Below are 20,430 nucleotides of genomic sequence, written 5' to 3' on the forward strand. Positions count from 1 at the left end.
TGTGCATTTGACAGCACCTAGTGCAGTCAGTTTCCCTTCTTTAGTGAAGGCCTTTCACATAGCAACAGAGGGAGAGAAACTATATCTATTTTAAAAAAAAGATTGTAAAATTGAGGGGAACTAGCATGAATGCTCTGGGGCAGGTATAGCACTTGAAGATATTTCTCACTTGGCTTTTTAAGCTACACTGATATCAGGGTCACAATATTTCTTCTGACTTTCCTGCTGACGGGGTGGGTGCAAGGTTTCATTGTCACACTAGCGGCAATGCAGATTGCCTGCTCACATGCTCCAGCTTGGCTTGGAGGGATCATCTCTAAGGATGACTGGCTAAGCATTGACTGGACATAAAGAATGACCACAATTATGGTGTGGTGACTTCTACTACAGGAAGTAGACTGAGGTCATCAGCTCCATCTTGCATAGGTGACATGTCCACTAGTTACAATTTCTGGGCTGGACTTGAACAGGTGACCTAGAAGTGAAGATGTGAGTATGCTGTTATCAAGCCAGTGTCTCATTCTTTTCTCAAAACAAATCTTTACTTCTCCTTGGCATTTGAGGGAAGATGTACCCTTCAAAGCTTTCACAGGAATTAGGTGTTCTCTAAGTGTCCAGAAACAATCAAAATCTCTCTTGCACTAGGACCAGTGTGACTTGCGCCCAGCCACTGCCAGCCCAGGGGAGGGATTGGCATCCTCGCAACTGTTGCCTCCCAAAGACAACTTGGAGAGAGCAGAATCGCCAGAATTTAGAAGACGCATCCGGCATCAAGGTATTGGCAAAGTACAGATTTCCAGCCTGTGCGTCTTTCTATTCATGCTTTTAAGATCATTTCCTCCAACTGCAAAACAGAACAAGAAGGCATATTTAATCTAGATAAGGACTAGAATGTCCTAACTCCACCCTTATACCATTGTTCTGGTTTGCATGGCATAACTTGCAACATACATTAAAAATGCTGCTAAATCATAAACATGGAGCCCAACACAAACAAAAACCAAAGAGAAACTTGAAATTACTAAACCCTGTGCGGCAAGAGTGGAACCTGACAAGTCTGATTATAGTCTGCATATGTTGCTAGCTCCATCCATAATTATTGCAGTTGTGGGGAAACGAATGTTGGGGTGAACTTTGAATTTCTTGCCTCATTTTTTTAATTGCACTCTTAGGGTCAAATTATGTAGTTAGTTGCATGCAGAGAGGTTTAAGTGACAATAGAAATCATAGGTGGGTATGAGAGGGTAGAAGCTGATCCGTCATGAATGTTTACTAAATTTAAAAAACCCAATAAATCACAGAATAGAAACTCCATAGCATATGTATTATCTTAAATTGCCCAAAGGAAATGGACTAGTTTACTTAACTTGTGTATGGGGTCATCCAGTGTTGGTTGAAGTTAGTATATAAATTTAACAATGTTATGGAAGGTAGTGACTTTGTCCATAAGCTAGTTTTAAAATGCAAGTAAAGCAACTTTTTATACTAGCTTCCCTCAATGAACAGGATGCCCGTAACTGGCATCTGACGTCCATGCGAAGCTGGTAAAATGTGTAACTTTTTTGTCCTAACGTCCTTCGTGGACAAAACTCTGCTTTTTAAAAAGCACTACAACACTGACCTAAACGCAATCACGGTACCATACTGAAGTTCTCCAAAGCTGCTTAGAATGTGTGTTCCCCATCATGGGGGAATTGTACTAGTCAGTGAAGCCAATATTTCTGTGGTGCAGGTCGGTTTTCACAGATTCTATGGTCTTGCATTAAAAATGTAGGCTATAGCTTTGAAATCCAGACGCTTTTATCAAGGTGTTTGGTTTTTTTGCCTCTTGTTCTGATCCATGCCCCTTGCTTTGATCCGTTATTTCATTGCTGTTCCTAGTATGCTTTATTTTATCTGACTTTCCTTTAGGGGAAATTTCACCTCTGTATCTAGAAGACTTCAGGCAGCAGAGCGTTGCCCATGCTGAACGAGGGAGCCAATCGCTAAGCAACCTGGCAGTTGCCAGAAGCGTACCACTAACCTCTCTTAGTGCCGCAAGAGCTAATGATGCTCTGATTCAAAAAGGGAAGTCCAGCAACTTAGACGGTAATGACAGAAGACTGAGAAGCAGAGGCACAGCTGAATCTGGAACAGGCCCCAGGCCAGTTGTGCGATCCACTCAAAACTTCCACCCTGAAAGCTACGTGCCTAGTTTCCCAAGGGTGTCTCCAACACGACCAAGGTAGCTTCTCCACTCAGCGTGGTGGTGGTGTAAAGAGAATGTTTAGCTCTAAGTGATTCCTGGGGGTGCATCTTTATGAATGGACAATTAGTCCATTCTGATCTAGCTCTGCTATGGTGAGGAAGTGCTTCAGTGTTTCTGCTAGTGCAGACATCAAAACTTGGCAGGAGGAGGAGAATTCTGCGTCCACTGGCCCTCTCATCACCCCACCACAGATCCGTGTACATTTTGCCTATGGCTGGGTTAGGCTGCACTCAATTTGACTAGCTGGTGTCTTTTTGGGTTTGTAGTAAGTAATGAGTTTAAGAGGAAAACAGATTTTCTAGGAAACTGTTTTTATGGCACCTATTTCTAGGGCTCTACCAAATTCATAGCCATGAAAAATGCATCACAGACCATGAAATCTTGTATCTTCCCCCCCCACCCCAATGAAATCTGGTCTTTTGCATACTTTAAGGCTGGTGCTTGGGGCAGGGGCAGTGTGGGGAGCTAGGAGCTGAGGGAGGGACATGTCACTACTTTCAGGGAGCTGCCTAGGGAGCCTGCCAGCCCTACAACCCCTCCCCCAAGCACCTGTGGCACCCCTGGGCTGTGCCCCTCTCCCCCTTTCCCTCCCCCCCCCCCCCCCAAAAAAAATGTAGTCGGGGTAAATAGTACAAATCCTGGACGGGTCATGGGCCATGAATTTTTGTTCACGGCCGATGACCTGTCCATGATTTTTTTCATGACTAGCGTTTCCCAAATTGGGGGTCCTGTCTCAAAGGGAGTTGCGGGGGGGTTACAAGATTTTATTTTAGGGAGGTCATGGTTTTGCTGCCTTCAGAGCTCGGCTGCCGGAGAGCAGTAGCTGTTGAGCTGGCGTCCCGTTCTGAAGGCAGCGCCCCTCCAGCAGCAACACAAGGAAGGGTAGCTGCACCACAACCCTCCCCCACCCCCCAACACCACATGACACTTCAGATTCAAATAGCTGAAACCATGAAATCTACAATTCTTTAAAATCTGATGACTGTGAAATTGACTAAAATGGACTGAATTTGGTAGTACCCTATGTATTTGGGTAGATCTTTTACATGCACTCTCCTTTTTCATGGAAACTGAGTCTAATCTTGTTGTGTGGAAATGTTTTTTTTTTTTTTCTAATATTTCAGTAGCATTCTTGCTATTGGGATGCCACTGGTTAGAAATAGTTCTGTCTTTAACACCTACTTCCCTTGCTATTGGGTCCAGCCTCCAGTATGTATGGCCAAAAGCTCTGTGAATTCTGCATGTTTAGTATCAAAGTATCCAAAGGTGAAATAGTGAGAGACCTTGTTCTCTGATCCCAAGATTCAGCAGTTTGGGATACAGGCCAAGGGTGAGAGTTTTGGGGGTTTATGATGGAACACTTCATTTCTCAGAAGGACTGTGCTCTTCCCCTTCCCCCTCCTTAAACCAGTTCCTGTAAGAGGATTGAATTTGTAGAACTGCTTCGTCTAATGGTGTCAACTTCTCTCCTCTGTAGTGTGAGAAACGAAGCAGGCAGGAGTCCTAGGACTGCAAATGTTCCTGTCAATTTCAGAAACAGGAGCACAAAGGTAAGTTTTTCAGAGCTCTTTCCCTATACTGGATGGCTTCTCTTCTGCATTTCAGTGGCTGACTAAAACGTTTAGTTTATTTTTACTACTGTCTTTTGAGCAGACAGCATCAAGCATGAGCTTGACTCCCTGTGGAACTCTAACATGCAACACAGGTAGTTGCTAGTGACTCACTCACTGCTGACTGCCTGTTGTCCTCAATCTCGTCTGGATTGGCGAGGAGCCACCTTTTCTGCTAATATACGATTGCTTGGTGTTTGCAGGAGTCTGAACTATTCTACTTGGTGTGCTGTCCTTTGCTCCTTGATCAAGCCTGAGTGAGGCAGACAGAGCTTGTTGTGATTCAACTTGTCTGTTTTAAAATGACATGTATGTTTCACTTACTGTTTCCTCCTTACACAGGCAAAATCCCAGAAACCAGAGTCTGGCCATCTTGAGGAAGAATAATCTATCCTTTATGAAGCGCATATTTAGCACTTGAAGCTCTCTTACTATGCACTATAGTACTTATTTATCCCAGCGCAAGTACTTGCTATATTGCCACCATCAATGGGGACTTTCTATTCATTTTAAATTTTTTAGGCAGTGATTTTCTATAATTGTTTGGTTTTTTTAAAAGTTTGTGGGAGTAATGCATACTATAGCTGCTGTACAGAAATGTCAAAGTGTAAATTTTATATTGCTGCTATTTGGGTGGTCCAAACTGGCATTATCCTAAGTCAGTCAGTACTCAGAGGCCCAATCTGTTTTTATCTCATCTGCTTGTTTCTGTTTTGAGAGGGGTTTCCTTTTAATGTGCTAGGCTTTGGCTCAGCAGTGTGCAGCAGAAGTAATCCATTGCTTCGTCATTGAAGTAAATGAATAGATGTCTGAGCAGCAACCCTGTTAAACCCAAAACATTCAGCCAGAACTATTCTGGATGAAGAACCTGCCATAGTAAGTTACTGTAGAGTTCAGTACTTGTTTAACTTGTTCAGAGTCAGACTCCTCAGTGGTGGGTTGCAGAACATACTTCTCTGTAATGAACAGTTGATCTTAATGATTATCTTCACTGAGGTTTGGGATCAGGGGATAAGTTCAGTAGCTTGGCTTTAAATCTATTCCCACTTCAGCCATTTAGCTTGCTGCTGTTGGCAATAATTCTGCATTAACTATCTATTTCTGAAGTCAAGACTTTTCCCTAAGCCTTCTATCTGGTCAGACCTGGCTTGGGAATCAGGTGGGGAAAGTCATACATATTGTAACTTATGGTGGTTCTGTCTTCCTATCTAAGTCTATTAAATACCAGAAGTGCCCAGTATTCCTAAAGGCATCTACAGAGGGATTGTGATCCACAGTGCGAGAGTTTCAGTCCCACAGGGCTTCCATTCTCTCAAAACTGCTCTTTTGCTGTACTGGAGCTCTTACTTTTTAAATTCCTTGTAATAAAATTTGTATCTACTGATCTGTCTTTTGTTCTGTAAACTGAAACAAAATCTAGACAGACACTAGAAAGTGACTGACTGAAAATTATGCTGAGCAGAATGGGTTGGAAAACTACTCTTCTGGGGAGAAACTTAATTTTTTTTTTCTCCCCATCAGCCATCTTTGGCTTCAAAATTTCCAGCTTATTCTTCAGTTTAGCCATAACTGATTGTGGCATACTATCTGGGCTCTGAGGGCACATCTACACTGCAATTGGCCCATGCCAGCTGACTGGGGCTTGGGCAAAGGGGGCTGTTTTTAATTGCAGTGTAGACAGTTGGGCTCTGTTTAGCCACAGGGAAACTTTTTTTTGGTTCTCATACTGTTTTTCTAATTTTGGGTATACATTTGAGTTGAGCCTCTATTAGGGTGTCTTTAAAAAGTTTCCATGTAGCTTTTTGTGCTGTACCTTTTGTTTCACTAACTTCCTCATTTTTGTGTAGTCCCCCTGAAATTAAATGCAGGGAAAACCACAGCAGCCCAGCACTGTAGCAACAGGGATGTTTAATTATATTATGGTCACTATTACCAAGCGGTCCAGCTATATTCACCTCTTGGACCTGATCCTGTGCTACACTTGGGACTAAATCAAGAATTGCCTCTCCTCTGGTGGGTTCCAGGAGTAGCTGCTCCAAGAAGCAGTCATTTAAGGTGTCAAACTTTCTCTGCCTCCCATCTTGAGGTGATCTGTACCCAGTCAATCGTGATATACTATACTAAATTGCTGCAAGGGAGGTTTAGGTGGGACATTAGGAAAAAACTTCCTAACTGTTAGGGTAGTTAAGCACTGGAATAAATTGCCTAGGGAAGTTGTGGAACCTCCAGCATTGTCTAACATGCTCTTAAAAATCTCCAAACACTTGTCAGGAATGGTTTAGATAATACTTAATCCTGCCATGAGTGCAGGGGACTGGACTAGATGACCTCTCAAGGTTCCTTCCAGTTCTATGAAATATTTTATCTTCCAGCCTCTCTTCCTTACTAGGGCATAGAGAATCTCCATTAATAGATCCTCCCCTGTTAGCTTTCCCCCAGCCCTTTTTCTAAAAACTGCTCAATAACCTTTTTGATTTTAAGTGCCAGCAATCTCGTTCCATTTTGATTTAGGTGGCACCTGTACTTCCTCTATAGGCTCCCCCTTTCCCAAAAGTTTCCCCAGTTCCTAATAAATCTAAACCTTAAGTTAAGTGTTCTAAAATGTAAAATTAGTTTATAGGCACATCTCAGATAAGGAATTGTTAAAGCATTAATACAAGTTGTAAAAAGTAAAAGTAGCCACATGTTTGCAGGGAAGCCTGCTTCCTTAAAGCAGTTAGCAGTTGTATTTCAGTAATGGGAATGGGGAACTGGTGCTAAACGTTGCTGTATAGACAAGCCCCCTGCTGTAACTGCTTCACAGCCAAACTTTTGGGTGGAATGTACAGCAGACCAGCTTATTACTCAATAACATCCCCTGTGGCAGCTGTTGCTGCAGGACTTTCAGTGCAAGGCATCATTGTCCACACAGGGGCTTGTCAGGCAGAAACTTGTCCTGGGGACAAGTCTGTACTGGTGCCATTCAATGTTATTCCTGGGGCCTGGGTTACAGTGGCAGATGGTACTGATAAGGAGGGCTTGGTCAGGGAGGGAGCACTGTCAAAGGTTTTTCCTTAGAAAAGTCACATGACATACTTAATACCAAGGAAGTTGCTTCTGCCAGCAGCAAGCAATCTAACTAAAGCCAGAAGCAGAACAGAACTAACATCTGTTTACAAATAAAGATGCTAAGGATGCTTCTATTCCTAGTAAGCATTTATTACACACAAGAGGCAAGGGTAGTTCCTGGGGCAGGATACTATGGCTCCACCTCTTGTTCTCTAGATGATGTTTAATTGGATACCTTATTCATGGGGAAATTGTAGGGTGAAAGCATGGAATAAATTAACTACAACTGTTGAACTGTCAAGTGGGTTTTCTCTGCAGGAGATGCACTGCATTTGTCCTGTTCAAGAGTGTCTGGACTTATAGCTCTGCTGCAAAGAAATATAAAGACTATTAGCCCATAAAAGTAGGGTTTAAAGAAGAATTTCTAGTAGTTTTAATTCTCTCAGAAAATGCAACTTCAAGGTCAGGTTTTCTATATCCAGCCTCAAGTAATAAGGACACAAAATACATCTAAAGATGGATGTTAAGACTCAGTAATGCTGTGTACAGTACCAAGATGGACACCTTGCAGGTACTAGAATAAATACCTGACTGTTTTCCACTGCTCTGTATAATTTTACATTCTGAATGAGTATCTAAGTAAAATAAAAATCACACAGCAAGGTTTGCTTAGAAAGACAGGCTGACTACAGAGACTGAGCACAAGGAAATAACCAGGATTAGAAAAGCTTTAGTTCTAAGCCACAGTAGCACTTCATTCCTTTAACCAGTTCTTCCTACTAAGGGATCACACCATTTTTCAAATCAGTCAAAAGTAGATGAAGGTTATTTATTGTTGACTCATTTTTCCTGTAGTAAGAAGCTTCATTTACACAGCAGGGTGTAAACAGCATTGACTAAAAGTTTGTTAAATGCAACCATAAATAACTATAATAAATAATATATATCAAGTAACTTTACAGCACACATTTCAGGGCCAAGATGTGATATGCTTTACTCACATGTGCTTTCTGGAAGGAGAAGCAGAAACATTAGCAGCAGTTATCTTACTCACAGCTGTAATCCTATCATTGGAAAGGATTGGCATACTAAAGTCCTCAAACCCCTACCAGTGAGGTATTTCACTGAATTTTGAGTCCACTCAAGTTGTTAGGGGTTTGAAAGGAGATACTTAAACAGTACAAAAATACTATTCAAACCACCAGAAAGAAAACCAAAGCATTTGTCAGCAACAGTAGTTCTGCTATGAAACTCAGATGACATTCTTCATGTTCCCCTTGCTCAGCATCTGTTTGAGAATGCACTTTTTGGATGGGAATAAAGCATTTCAAGCAACATATCGTGCTTAGTTTTCCTCTGGTCTTGGTAAACTTTACATATGTCTGCCTTGCTTGGAATGATTTAATCTATATCTATGCTTCTACCAGAAAGTGGACAAGATTCAAGAGTATATATTATTCCTACATGTTTCTCAGAGGGGAGGGGAATGCTATAGAATGGTGACAATTCTAACAACAGGATTTGGAGCCATTGTATGCCACTTACTACTACTTCAGCTGTTACACACACACACACACCCCTTTCCATTCGCTCTCAGAACACCACACACATACACACTTAGTGGCTTTCTCTGTTCTCACACATCCTGCTCTCCAAACATACCACACGCATAATAATTCCCAATATTCACAATAATATACAAAAAAATACAGCTTTTCAATTCCCATTACAACTGACCAGCCAAACAATTAGTGTATGTCTCTCTCCTAAAGAGACACATAATACCAGACCCTCATGTGGCTAGATGTGCACCAGCAGGAAAATGACTAATCTGCAGCTCAGTACTGGCACTTAACTTACAGATAGTGCTGAGCCAAGTCGTACAGCAGTAATGTCCGTGTTCTCTTCGGTTCTTGAGCACAAATAGGGTTTTCATGAGTGCAGTTCTAAATGGTTTGCAAAGTGCTCCCGCACTTTAAATACACCCAGCAGAGGGCACCGCTTGTGTGCATTAGTGAAGGAAGATCGAGGTGGTGCGTTTTACCACTGCAGAACTCATTCCAGAACATACAACAGTTTAACGTACAGAATGGTCACCTCCCTGTATGCCACCATTATCCTTCTATATAAAATAGAAGCTACAGCTTCAATTCAGCAACTTTGTGTCTTTGTCCCCCTGCTAGGGGGTGTCACATTTTTAGGATAATTTGCTTCATTTTAGATAAATCATTTTTGAGTACATAAAACAAATCAAAGGTACTTTAATCACTTACTGGTTAATATTCTGAACATGGTATTTTAGAGAACCCACTCTGTTCCTTCCACTATTTAAAAGTCAAAGATCAGTGAAGAAATTTTTGTTAGTAGGTTTAGTTTCAATCCAGGAATGTCTTGATTAGGATCTAACTGTATCATGGTTCTTCACTGTTCGGGGTTTTTCAGCTATCCAACTCTGAAGAGGAAAGTTTGAAAATAAAACACTGATATTTACTGTGGTAGTTACCAATGTGTTTGATTTGGATTTAAATAATCAAGAACATTTCAGGATATGTAAACACATGTAATTTGGAAGCATATTTTCTGTTACAAAACCGAAGTGTGTATGTGCTGGAAGTTCAGTGTATCAAGTACAGAAAACGAACTCTCCCAGCTTTCATATGAGAGGTATTTTGTTCTGATTTTATGGAAAATGTGAAGTGATCTTTTTAAAAGTAATTCTATTTTTGTACTCAAAAATGTTTTAGAGGGAGAATGAGCTCTAATCATTTAGATCTGAGCGCTCAACCTCAGAATAGCCAAGTTTGTTGTGTTTGCATGGGCAACACAATTTTAAATTACAAAATTAGAAGTGTACATGTTCAAAGGTCTTTTAAAATTAAATTACACACATCAAACCGGTCTGTACTAAACTATCCTACAAACATTCCACAAACAAGGCAGCAAAATAACCAGTCCACCACAAAAATCTACAAATACAAAACATAAGTCTTCCAATAATTACTGTAATGTGAACAAAAGTTCAGAAAATAAATTAGTCTCCAATTCTTTATGTAGTGTCCCTGGAGGCATTTTCAGGTGAATCACAGGGTTTCTAACAGAGCAGTCATGAAACAAGCCTCCCAAAAGCGTCCCTGGTCTTGGTCTTGCCCAGCTCAGCCGCTAAGTGGATCCTCTCTGTAGTGAACAGCATACCGGAGCTTTTCTAGCATTATATCCAGAGAGGAATATTGAGGAAGCTTTATCATGAACATACACGTTTCAACACGGATGTACCGAGAATCTGGGGAACCTGTAAAGGAACCACATGAAGACTTGTTAAGAGCCTGTGCACTTTGACATTCTAGTGAAGTTTCTTTTCCAAGGATGTAATCTTCTCGCTGTTGATATTAACGCACATGAAAGTAATAGAATCCTGTAAATTCTAGGTTCAGGAGACCCACCAAAAAGCCCAATGGAATTTATACGGTTAAGTTTCGTGGGGCCGACACTGGGCCTACAGTATCGTCACTTTAAAAGCATAGAAGATATTCTGCTCTGCAGGAGCCACATCACGAAATTCCACCACAGTCCCCGCCTCTGCATAGATGGCCAAAGGGCAGATATTTGGAGTCTTTAGAAGATTTATTTTTGCTTGAAGCATCTTATTAGGGCATGGCTTAAGAACAGCCACATTCTCTCGTCACAGTTACAACCATTTCCTAACTGCATTGCGCTTTCTTCTGCAGCCTTGTCTACACAGTGGGGTAATGTGCACTACGGGGGTGTGATTTCTAAAATACACTAACGTGTGTGTTAACTGGTACGTGCAGACCCTGCTGGTGTGCACTAAGTTAAACAGCACTCCATATCACGTTAGTGCACTTTACTCCACTGCGCAGACAAGCCCTGAACCTGTCAGACAAAGGAAGTTTTAAAAGGCAATAAGGATTTCAAATCTACAGAAGGTCACAAGGTAAGAGAGGCTGATTTTATTTATACAAATGTGCAGTAGACAACATACCTGCAGCTCCATCTGGGGGTGCAATTTTCATGGGATAAGGTGGGACATGTGCAGTATCTGGTCCTCCATCTTTGCATGGACACGTAAAGGGGATTCGTTCCTGGTTGCAGGCAAACTTTATGAATTTGCAGAGTTCTTCCTGAGTAAACATTTCTAATGCACCCCAGAAAAATTCAATATGTTGGTCTGTTTCCATCAGCCCCACCTGGTACATGGTGTGCGCCTAAGGGAAGGGGAAGGACAGTGAAATTAGATACAGATGAAGAACATGATGTGTATTACTCTCCTTTTCAAGTCTTGCATCAGTGATAATGGAAATCGATCACAGCAGGGTATCCTAACAATCAGTTTTACCAGTACAAGTTCCACTAGAAATCGATTAATTCAAATTGTTGCTTTGGGTGCAGTGAGATAGAATTCCAGTATCTATCATTCTACCCCAACTGCTTCTATAACAGACTGACCTTTACACAGACCCTTTCTAAACTGCATCCAGGCTGGGTTTTTGCACACTGTGCTATACCAGTTCAAGGCTGCTGCTGTTGCAAGGCAAACACATCTTCGCACAATATTTTAATACAACGGGTTAAAGATGTTTGATAACGTAAACCAAAAAAACCCCTCTTTGTGGTGCATTGTCTGTAGTACTAATATTAATGTACTTACAGGCCAATGTTGAGTAATTCTGAAAAAGTACATGTTTGCAGAAATTATCCTGCTATATCCTGTTATGAAATTTTAAACAGCTAATTTAATCTTAGTAAAGAGGCAGGTATTGAATAGAGTTTGGGGACGTGGACATTTTTAGAGTTTGATAATTTAAATATTGATTTTAAACAAATTTAATCCCTGCCTGAAAACAGAATTGTAGCTTTTCTTGAAACAAGCAACTATGCCAGAAGGTGCTTACCAATTCATTACCCTAACTTTAGATATGCATGTTCCAAAGGGACTTCAGCCCAAGATACCTTTAGGAACTCCAGGTTAATGTAAGGTAGCCCACACGTCCTTAGCTCCATTTCTAGAGGAGTCAGTGTTGTTAGAAGCTGCAGGGGTATAATCGATCCTAGTCCAGCACGCACAGCCGTCATGCAGTCAGGATTCTGCAGTTCATGCAGCCTCAGATTCCGGATTGCTGTTGCATACATGTCCTTATTCTCCCAGCTGACATAAGGGATTTAGAAAGAAAGGAGTCTGAGAGGAAAAGTCTTACTCCCCATTACAATCTGCAATCCCATTTCCTGGGCATGGGCTTCTGGTCACTTCCATTCTGATGCCATCTACTGTTCCCAATTTAACCCCACATGCAGCAGCACCTGCGGATCCTGGGACGCGCACACACACAGCATGCAGTGATGACTACTAGGAAGCGGTCACTGTGCTGTCATGCTCAGCCCTCCATTATTTACAGATGAACAGCGGTATGCTGGAGGTTCCCAGCTCCTGCCAGTCAAAGGTACTGGGTATTCCCAGCACCCTCGCTTTCATCATGTCACAGCACTATTTAGCTGAGGGTTGAAAAGCCATCGCATTTACTCTCATGAAACATCCTCCCAATAATGGTGTTACTCACATTACGGGAATGTGCCTGCCTCTAGGACACAGCTCCAGCTCTTCGCCGGTCATGCTCAGGTAGGTGAACTTACAGCATGGTTTGTTAGGACAATCAGGGCTCTCTGTCGCTAGATGCTGGGATGCAATTTCGGCACACAAGGCCTCCAGTTCAGTCTCATCGTTTATCTAGGATGACACGGGATAATATCTAGTAACTTGCACTTTACTGTACCTTGTTCTTGTTAATCTCTTCAGACATCATCATGCCAACATAATGACTAAAAGGGCAGGCACCAGCTTCCTCATTTCCCCAGGGGTTCTCGACCCCTGCCCCGCTGCAGGCCTCACTCCCACTCCACCCCTTCCCCAAGGCCCCACTCTGCTCCACCTCTTCCCACCCTGTTCTGCCCCCTCCGATCCCCCCTGCGCCTCCTGCACACCGCTGAACAGCTGATCCGCAGCAGGCAGGAGAGGCTGGGAGGGAGGGGTAGGAGCTGATCAGCGGGGCCACTGGTGGGTGCTGAGCACCCACTATTATTTTTTGATGGGTGCTCCAGTGTTGGAGCACTTAAGGAGGCGGTGCCTATGAAAGGGCCCCATTACATTTTACATCATCCAATGACAATGGCACAGGCACTGAAAGGCAACCTGTCCTCGAGTAAGAGATCACATCTGGGTATGAGGAGCAAGCCAGCATTCTAGTTTAGCCCTGTACAGATTACGAATGTGGTATTAAATTTCACATGCTGCATAAAGTAAAATATTTAAGGAGGAGAACATGAGCATGTCACTTGACCTGCATTCCAGCTGCGAGGATCTGCTGGGGACTCTCAGAGGTTATGCTTAAAACCCCCCCAAACTATCCCTGTGTCACACAGAATGTTTTAAGGACAGCGCCTACCATTGCTGAGCCAGCCCAATGAACAGACACTGCTGCATTTCCTTTACTGTGCTAACATCTGCTTTGTGCTGTGCAGAAGGACCATTACAAATTCTATTAGGAACATGGTCTTATGGGAAATTAACATTTGCCAAATAGAACACCAAGTTATTAGGAAAAGCAATGTTAGTTTTCACATTTTTAAGGGAATATTATAAAAAGTAGTTTAAAAACTAAAGAGCATTTCACAGACAATTTAAAGTTACTACTGTTTTTATAGTTCTGCTGACAACTGGGCACCTTATTAACGTTTGTGCATGGGATCACCTAGTGCCTGCAATGTTTCGAAACAAAGAACAAAGAGTTGAGTTATGCAACTGATTCACAGCATTAGGTTTCTCCAGATTACTGAATTGGTGAAGTCTGGATCAACACATCAGCTGGCTAACGAGTAAAACCTGTTGCTACCTAATGTGGAAGCCCTAACACAGTTGATCGTGGCACCTAAAGATAAATTGTAAAAGTTCCTAGTCTCAATTTAAGCAGAGCGTGGCCATCCTGGGGAGGGATGACAATGCATGATAGAGTGCCTTTCCCATGCCAACAGGATGTAAAATGACTAAAACTCAGGGTCTCATCCTGCCGTTCCATGCATGGTGATGAAGCTTTGCACCCACATGGAGCCCTACTGGCCTTTAACAGGAGTTTGACAGATCAGGCCCTCAGTCAGGCTGTACAATTACTGCAGGGTTTCTATCAGCAGCGAAGACCCAGTGCACAAGGGCTATGGGTAAAGGAGACAAAGAAGAAAAGAGGGAAAAAATTACATTTTCAAATTTTTTGACATAGTTGTAGGTAAGGATGTCAGCTTCCTGGAGATCAACATCTGGATCCAGTGGTTCTCCTACTAAGGTCTTCCAGAACGAGGATAAGAGATCCAGCGGAAGAGGAACGTCAGCTCTAACTGCAATGCCCAGTAGCTGTCCAAAGAAATGAAGCAACTGCTCTTCCGCATAGGTTATAGGACTAGGTGTCAGAATATACTTCCCCTTAATAAAACAAACACAAACATTTAATGATTAGAGAAAACACCAGAGGTGAATATTTTCAGGAAGAAAGAATGGTCAGGTAAGAGGTTTTCAAACACATTGAAGCCTGTTTAGTAGCCTAGAACAGTTTCTCAAAGCATGGGGCCCGAAGGTATATAAACGTTGGCCCTTAACAACATATTGGGGTGTTGAAGGGGGCTCTGCTTTTAAAAGTTCGGGAAACGCTGACCTAGTTTTTTGTGTGTTAGCTTTAATAGTTTAAGGTCTAAAGCATATAGGTGTTAGACGGCCCTGCAGTAGTTTACATACAGAACTGGATTGTGTTTATGCAGTCTGCTCTGCATAATGTGTGGCTGCCCACCTCAGGAGCATTGCAGGGAAGGAACCATGCCTCAGTGACTGTGAGCTCTCTGGGACAGGGACCATGTCTTTACTTGTTTCTGTAAAATGTCAAGCACGCAAAATAGGGGCCAAATTCCAATACCCTTACTCATACTGAGTTGGGTCTTACCCCACAAGTAGTACTACTGATTTCAGTGTGGACATTTGTGGAGTAAGAGTGGCAGAATCTGGCCCATAAATAACTTCTCATGAAGAAATACAAGAGACAATCTTGAAATCAAACACTTTAAAGGGTGCTTTAGAGGAGATGAGCTTTGTTCTAAGGTCAGAACTACAGCATGTAGCAGACAGATAAGCACCTTACTTCTTGTGGACTTTTCTAAACACGATGCAGGGGAACTCACCTACACATTCCCTCCAGTCATTAATGGGAGTTGTGTGGCTAACTCCCACATGCATCTCTTTGAAAACTCCCCTAGTTGTCAGCAATTGAGAGCATTCTAATCCTAGTCACTGAGTGCTGATATCGAGTATTTCCTTAGTAAGAGCAAAGCACTTGTTTATTAATCTCCATTGGGGTATCATACCTTATTCTTATTGACTGTAGAGCTGGGGCACAGCAAGAGCAGGGAAAGCAAAGAGCTCTGTAACTCCTTACAGACCTGCCACAGGAAGTGACGAAATGAACCACCTGAAAGAAAGATGCAAAGCTTTCACTCTAACAAACCACACATACACCCTCTCTGGCCTCACTCCTGTTGCCTTCTTGTCCACAGTGTACCAGCCCCCTGAAATCAACATTTAACTCAAATTTCTACAGGTGAAACATGTTTCATTGTGTATAGTGGATAACCAAGAATGGGGAAGATGGCAGCCATCCCTAACCTGTTCATGTGCATATCTGCACTGCAACTGTTTAACTGCATAAAAGAACATTCAGTGTGTTGCTTTCCGCTGCATTCTCAGCTAATGGTCTTGGCTTCAATCGCTAGTTGTTTATTTAAGGTTACCTAGAGAGATGCAATACCTTTGTTATTCTGTTTAGACTTTAAGGAGAAATCACCACCTCATTAAGATGGAACACGCAGGCGGCCTACTCACAATCTAGCTAAATGCAATCAGGCAATACTGCTAGAATCTTAACACAAACCAAGTTACCTCTGCATCACATCACAGGTATTGTTATTCATCATAACGAAAAAGAAAAGATGGATTTAATACTTTGAGGGGATACTTCAAACAGCTCTTTAACAATACTTCCGTGCACCTCCAATGACTTCATGCAGTTTGATAGAACTGAGTAGTAAGTAGTGGGGAAAGTGTTAACTAGAATTTCCATTTTGCCATCTCTCATGCTATATCCAGTCATTAACTTCCTAAGACGACCCATTAGAATCAGTACATGCAGATTGCATCAATCTTGCAAACAGGAATTGATTTTCTTTTCTCAGATAGTTTGTTCTTTAAACTTCCCTTGCCCTTGCATATACCCCGAGGATGGCAACAAATCAGTAAAACAGGAAGCTTTCTCCTGGCTCCTATCCCAGTATCTCTTGGAGAGTCCACCCAACAGTATGTAGCACTGGGGAAAGTGTCTCTAAGTCAAAGTTTAGTGATGAAGTCATTTAGATAAGCCTCTCCCTGACGTCCGTATGTTCAGAACACTAGTTGGCTTCAGATACGATGTTTTCCCAATTTCTTTCTAGCATCAGCATAAAGCATAGCAGGCACTAGCATTCCATGTCTCCAAAGAAAGATTTGTACTATAAAGCAGATTATATACATTAAATAGAAATGTCTAGTCAGATAAACCAAACTACTATCAGATAGCTTAGACCCCATACGTAGGCTTTTGTTTTTCCCCTTCAAAAGAAGGGAAACTTTACAAAAATGAACTTTTTTTTTTTATTGGCTTAATTTAAACCTTTCCCCTGGAGTGTCTGAAACTCAGCTATTGTAACATGGGGTTAATCACAAAAAACAGAAAGTGAAACTGACCAGCGTACTCTCAGTGTCCCAGCCAAGTTGGATTCAAAAAACAAACACAAAGTGTTGGGAGAAAAGGAGACATATCATAGTCAGCCGTATTTAACAAAAAAAGTTCTTACCTAACGAACGTTCTTTTAAGTATAACATCACTGCAGAGTCACTAGCGATCCGTCCCTGTACTACTCATTCAGTCTAAACACTCGTTAACTTTTCTGGAACCTGGTCCTAGTGAAGACTACATGCTCAAGTCCTCGCTAGCATTAGTTTTCCTTGCCTTCTTTGGATACATTCTGATCAACATGCCGCGTGTGTCACTACTGTTCTGTCAGACGATAACTTACTTGTTCCATGCACCTCCTCTCCAGTGAAGCGAATGTTAAAGGCATATGTGGGATCCCCACCACTGGCCAGTTTAACACAGAGCTGAGAGGATGGCACACAGGCTAGCTGCCTAGCTGCCTGGCAGAAGTAGGAATTCTCTGAAGAACGGATCTCCCCTATTTAAAAGAAACATTTTAAAAAACTGAATCCACTGTGAGTATTTTGTGTTCATAAGAGTCTGAGCTTAGTTATTTTAAGACCAATTTGAAATCATAGGCAGTAAATGAAAATTAAGGTTAGAGAGAATAAATAATGCAAATACCTCCCACTATTTCTAATGGATCCAGTGTGATTTCCGGCGCTGCGTGATCTGCTGTTCTTTGCACAGTGGCATTCAGCACTCGATTCATTACAGTCACCTTTGTGTCATAAAAGATTAAACCTAAATAAAGAAATACATGTTTATGTCTACTATTGGTCCTTCTGTAATTTTATTTCCTGAAATCATCTGATGAACAACATTTTGGGACTGATTTAATCTTCTGTAAGCCTCAGTCTAAGAGCTGGCCAACCCAAACAAGCCTTTGGACACTTTTTGTATTCAGAGTTAATGTTTATCGGAAGACACATGTCAAGTAAGTACTTTATCACAATATTTCTGTACATCAGATTTCTTATATTAGATGATTATTTCCTGTCAGCCAAACCATAAGCTGTGCAAATAAGATAGAAAAGCACATTTCTAAATAGTTTTCTGAAATCTGGCATGCTCTGAGGAGGATACTAATGACAAGAAGATATCAATCAGTGTATCTCATGGCACCCTAAATCCATACACTACACACAGACTGTGAACACTCGATTTCCACACCTGAGGTTTGCAAGTGCTCTTTTCTGGTTGGGTAGAAGCAAAGACTCAACATCAGCTATTTCTCCAGAGTAAATGAAATGACTGGTCTGGCCAGGGTAGCCTAAATCTTTTACTCATTGTATGATTATTGGAGGTTCTCATGAAGGTCTATCTTTGTAAGCCTACCACTCCTGTAGCAGTTAGCAGGCTCACCGGTTCTGGAACCCTTGACTATATTGTATGCTCTTGGGGCTAACATACCATTTCAGCCATATGGTTATTTATATTGTGATAGCACATGGAATCCCCAAGCAGGACAAACGTCCGTTGTGCTGGGCATTATACACAATAGAACAGCCTGTCTCCATCCTCCAAACCATACCATCTAAATATTTATGTTTGTAGTGAGATACGGCAGCCTTCTCGTTACAGCAATTCCTATTGCGTTTTTCAGAGTACTTCAGCAAGGTCATTTGAAACATAGCACTGCCCTGGTTGGTTCTCCCTAATCCAGGAAAACACTAGCAACAGCTCTTACTCATGTGCTCACATTGTTCTTAGACAGTCACCCTATTCAGTCAGCGTACTGGGTTATCTGGTTGAGAAGCAAAGTCAAGGAGCTTTTGACAGTATGGTGATCCCCTCTCTATCTCCCCCCAAAGTTCTCCGATTTCTGAGGTAAGTGTGGATTAATCTTTTCTCCAGTCTGTACCAATGAGAGAACCTGCAAAAGATGCTAAACTTCCCCCAAGCATCAGACAGTCACAGAACTCACGCAGTCCTAGAGACACTGACCTTTGGCCTCTCGCAGTAACACAGCAATACTATTAGCGTACATTTCTGTCTGTCGCAGCTCCACCAGCAGAAGGAAGAAGGTCTCCAGCATGGTGTTCAGAGACTGAAGCAGTGCAAAACGTAGACGTAGACTCTCAATGGGAACATCTGAGATGGGGAAAAAAATTCAGAAACAGAGAGCTAAAGGACAGGACAGGAGTCCTCAAACTCATCACATCAACACCCATTCTGGCATAGTGACCACAGACTGAATGGGCCCTGTAGAATGAACTACCCCCATGTCCATTAGAGGTGGCCCCTACATGCCAGGGTAGAGACACACTGACAGGGTTTTGTGGCTTGGGGGGAAGCCTGCACTGTCATTGCCTTTGCTGTTCCTTTTCTGTGGTGACCCAGAGGACTTCAGTTTCCAGGGCTGTCAATCCAGTGCTGAATTCACAGCCCTTCACTAAGTGTTTCACACTGAATCCATAAGCAATCTATAACCATGAACTGAAGAGGAATACAAAGCGTATGAAGTAATAACTAGAAAACCCCCAATTTGTGCATACTCAGCAGACAAGAGACTCTGGGATCAGCTGCGTCAGCTGGATCTAAGTAAACTTCGTGCGGGTGCAGTCGTGCTGGGGTAATTGCAAGATGACGGCACAGTCGGTTGATGTACTGCACAAGGGCTACGTCCATTTCCAAAGTCCACTTCCGGGATGCTTTCTGAGCATGTCTTGCGTCAATGCAGGCACACCTGAAGAACAAGGGGATTAGAACTGTTAAATGCAAATGCTCCCCTGGACTGCATTAACCATGAAGCCAGGTGGCTTTAGGTCTCTCCTTTTCCCTTTCCCTAAGTACAGCTCCTTTAGCCTAGACATTAGAATGCTTCAGATATGAGGGAGAACGAATCATTATCATTATCATCCCTCCTTGCCTGACTTTCATTACCTGCTTACTAGGCTTACTTACTGCACTGGGCACTCTCTACTCTGAGCTCATAAGCAGACATGGGAGTGGGATATAGTAGGCAGGCAATTTGCAGCTCAATACCAGGGAAGAGGATAGATCCATTTAAGGGACTTCTCTGCTTTGAAATGATAACAGGGAGGAAAGTAACATGATGACTAAACAGTCTACCCTGTACTAGCTCCTTCAAAACAAGTGGAGAAATCTACCAAAGCAGTTTCAATACCATGAGGCACAGAATGCAGCTTTGATGTGGCATGAAGCCAGAGAAGGTTAGTTTAGGCAACAGCTGGCAGTGCAGTTGTTGACAGGTCAGTTTATTATGGATTTTGGAAGTAAGAGGGACAAAATGAACTAATTTTGTTTAAACCAGGTTTCCACAATTCAGGTGTGATCCTCCTAGCGAGCATGTGCACGTGGAAGTCAGGAACAGACATCCTGGCAGCTGAATATGAATCAAGTCCCTTAAATAACATTCTAAGAAACTATTCAACAATTCTATGTTGATGCATCGTAGCCACATCCAGAAGTGCACTGAGCATTAATAAGTTTCAGACTACCTGTAGTAAAACTCAGCCATTCCAAACACGTTCAGATTAAGTATTGAATTCTATACCACTTTTACAAAACATGTATTGCACCTTTCAAAATGAAGATCATATCCACAGGACAAAATAGCTCTCCAGACACTACGGATGTCCTGTTTGGCTCGATCAACAACAAATCTGTGAAATCCATCCAGTGTCAAATACTTCTCTTCTGGAACTGACAACAGAGATGTAAGTAT

General features: G+C 42.2%; 2 protein-coding genes across 7 annotated transcripts in view; one reads left to right on the forward strand and one right to left on the reverse strand.

Moving 5' to 3' along the window:
- Positions 1 to 5,242, forward strand: part of TRAFD1 (TRAF-type zinc finger domain containing 1) — a 35,030-nt gene extending 29,788 nt beyond the window's left edge. For all 6 annotated transcript variants that reach the window (XM_084649338.1, XM_084649340.1, XM_084649335.1 and 3 more), the window contains 4 exons: positions 646 to 775; positions 1,912 to 2,224; positions 3,726 to 3,798; positions 4,201 to 5,242. In XM_084649338.1, the coding sequence (XP_084505464.1) occupies positions 646 to 775; positions 1,912 to 2,224; positions 3,726 to 3,798; positions 4,201 to 4,245 (561 nt within the window). In that variant the 3' untranslated portion in view covers positions 4,246 to 5,242. The remainder of the gene's footprint in view (positions 1 to 645; positions 776 to 1,911; positions 2,225 to 3,725; positions 3,799 to 4,200) is intronic.
- A 2,479-nt stretch (positions 5,243 to 7,721) lies between these two features.
- The window catches only part of HECTD4 (HECT domain E3 ubiquitin protein ligase 4), a 121,970-nt gene continuing 109,261 nt past the window's right edge, over positions 7,722 to 20,430 (reverse strand). Inside the window, exons 66-76 of the mRNA XM_084649331.1 lie at positions 20,285 to 20,408; positions 19,238 to 19,428; positions 18,687 to 18,833; positions 17,364 to 17,483; positions 17,062 to 17,217; positions 15,319 to 15,422; positions 14,168 to 14,389; positions 12,480 to 12,646; positions 11,875 to 12,070; positions 10,907 to 11,129; positions 7,722 to 10,195 (exon numbers count right to left, since the gene is read on the reverse strand). Coding sequence (XP_084505457.1) covers positions 10,059 to 10,195; positions 10,907 to 11,129; positions 11,875 to 12,070; positions 12,480 to 12,646; positions 14,168 to 14,389; positions 15,319 to 15,422; positions 17,062 to 17,217; positions 17,364 to 17,483; positions 18,687 to 18,833; positions 19,238 to 19,428; positions 20,285 to 20,408 — 1,787 coding nt within the window. The 3' untranslated portion in view covers positions 7,722 to 10,058. The remainder of the gene's footprint in view (positions 10,196 to 10,906; positions 11,130 to 11,874; positions 12,071 to 12,479; positions 12,647 to 14,167; positions 14,390 to 15,318; positions 15,423 to 17,061; positions 17,218 to 17,363; positions 17,484 to 18,686; positions 18,834 to 19,237; positions 19,429 to 20,284; positions 20,409 to 20,430) is intronic.

This window comes from Lepidochelys olivacea (genome assembly GCF_965140295.1).
Source record: "Lepidochelys olivacea isolate rLepOli2 genome assembly, chromosome: 15".
In the NCBI taxonomy this organism is placed as follows: domain Eukaryota; kingdom Metazoa; phylum Chordata; order Testudines; family Cheloniidae; genus Lepidochelys; species Lepidochelys olivacea.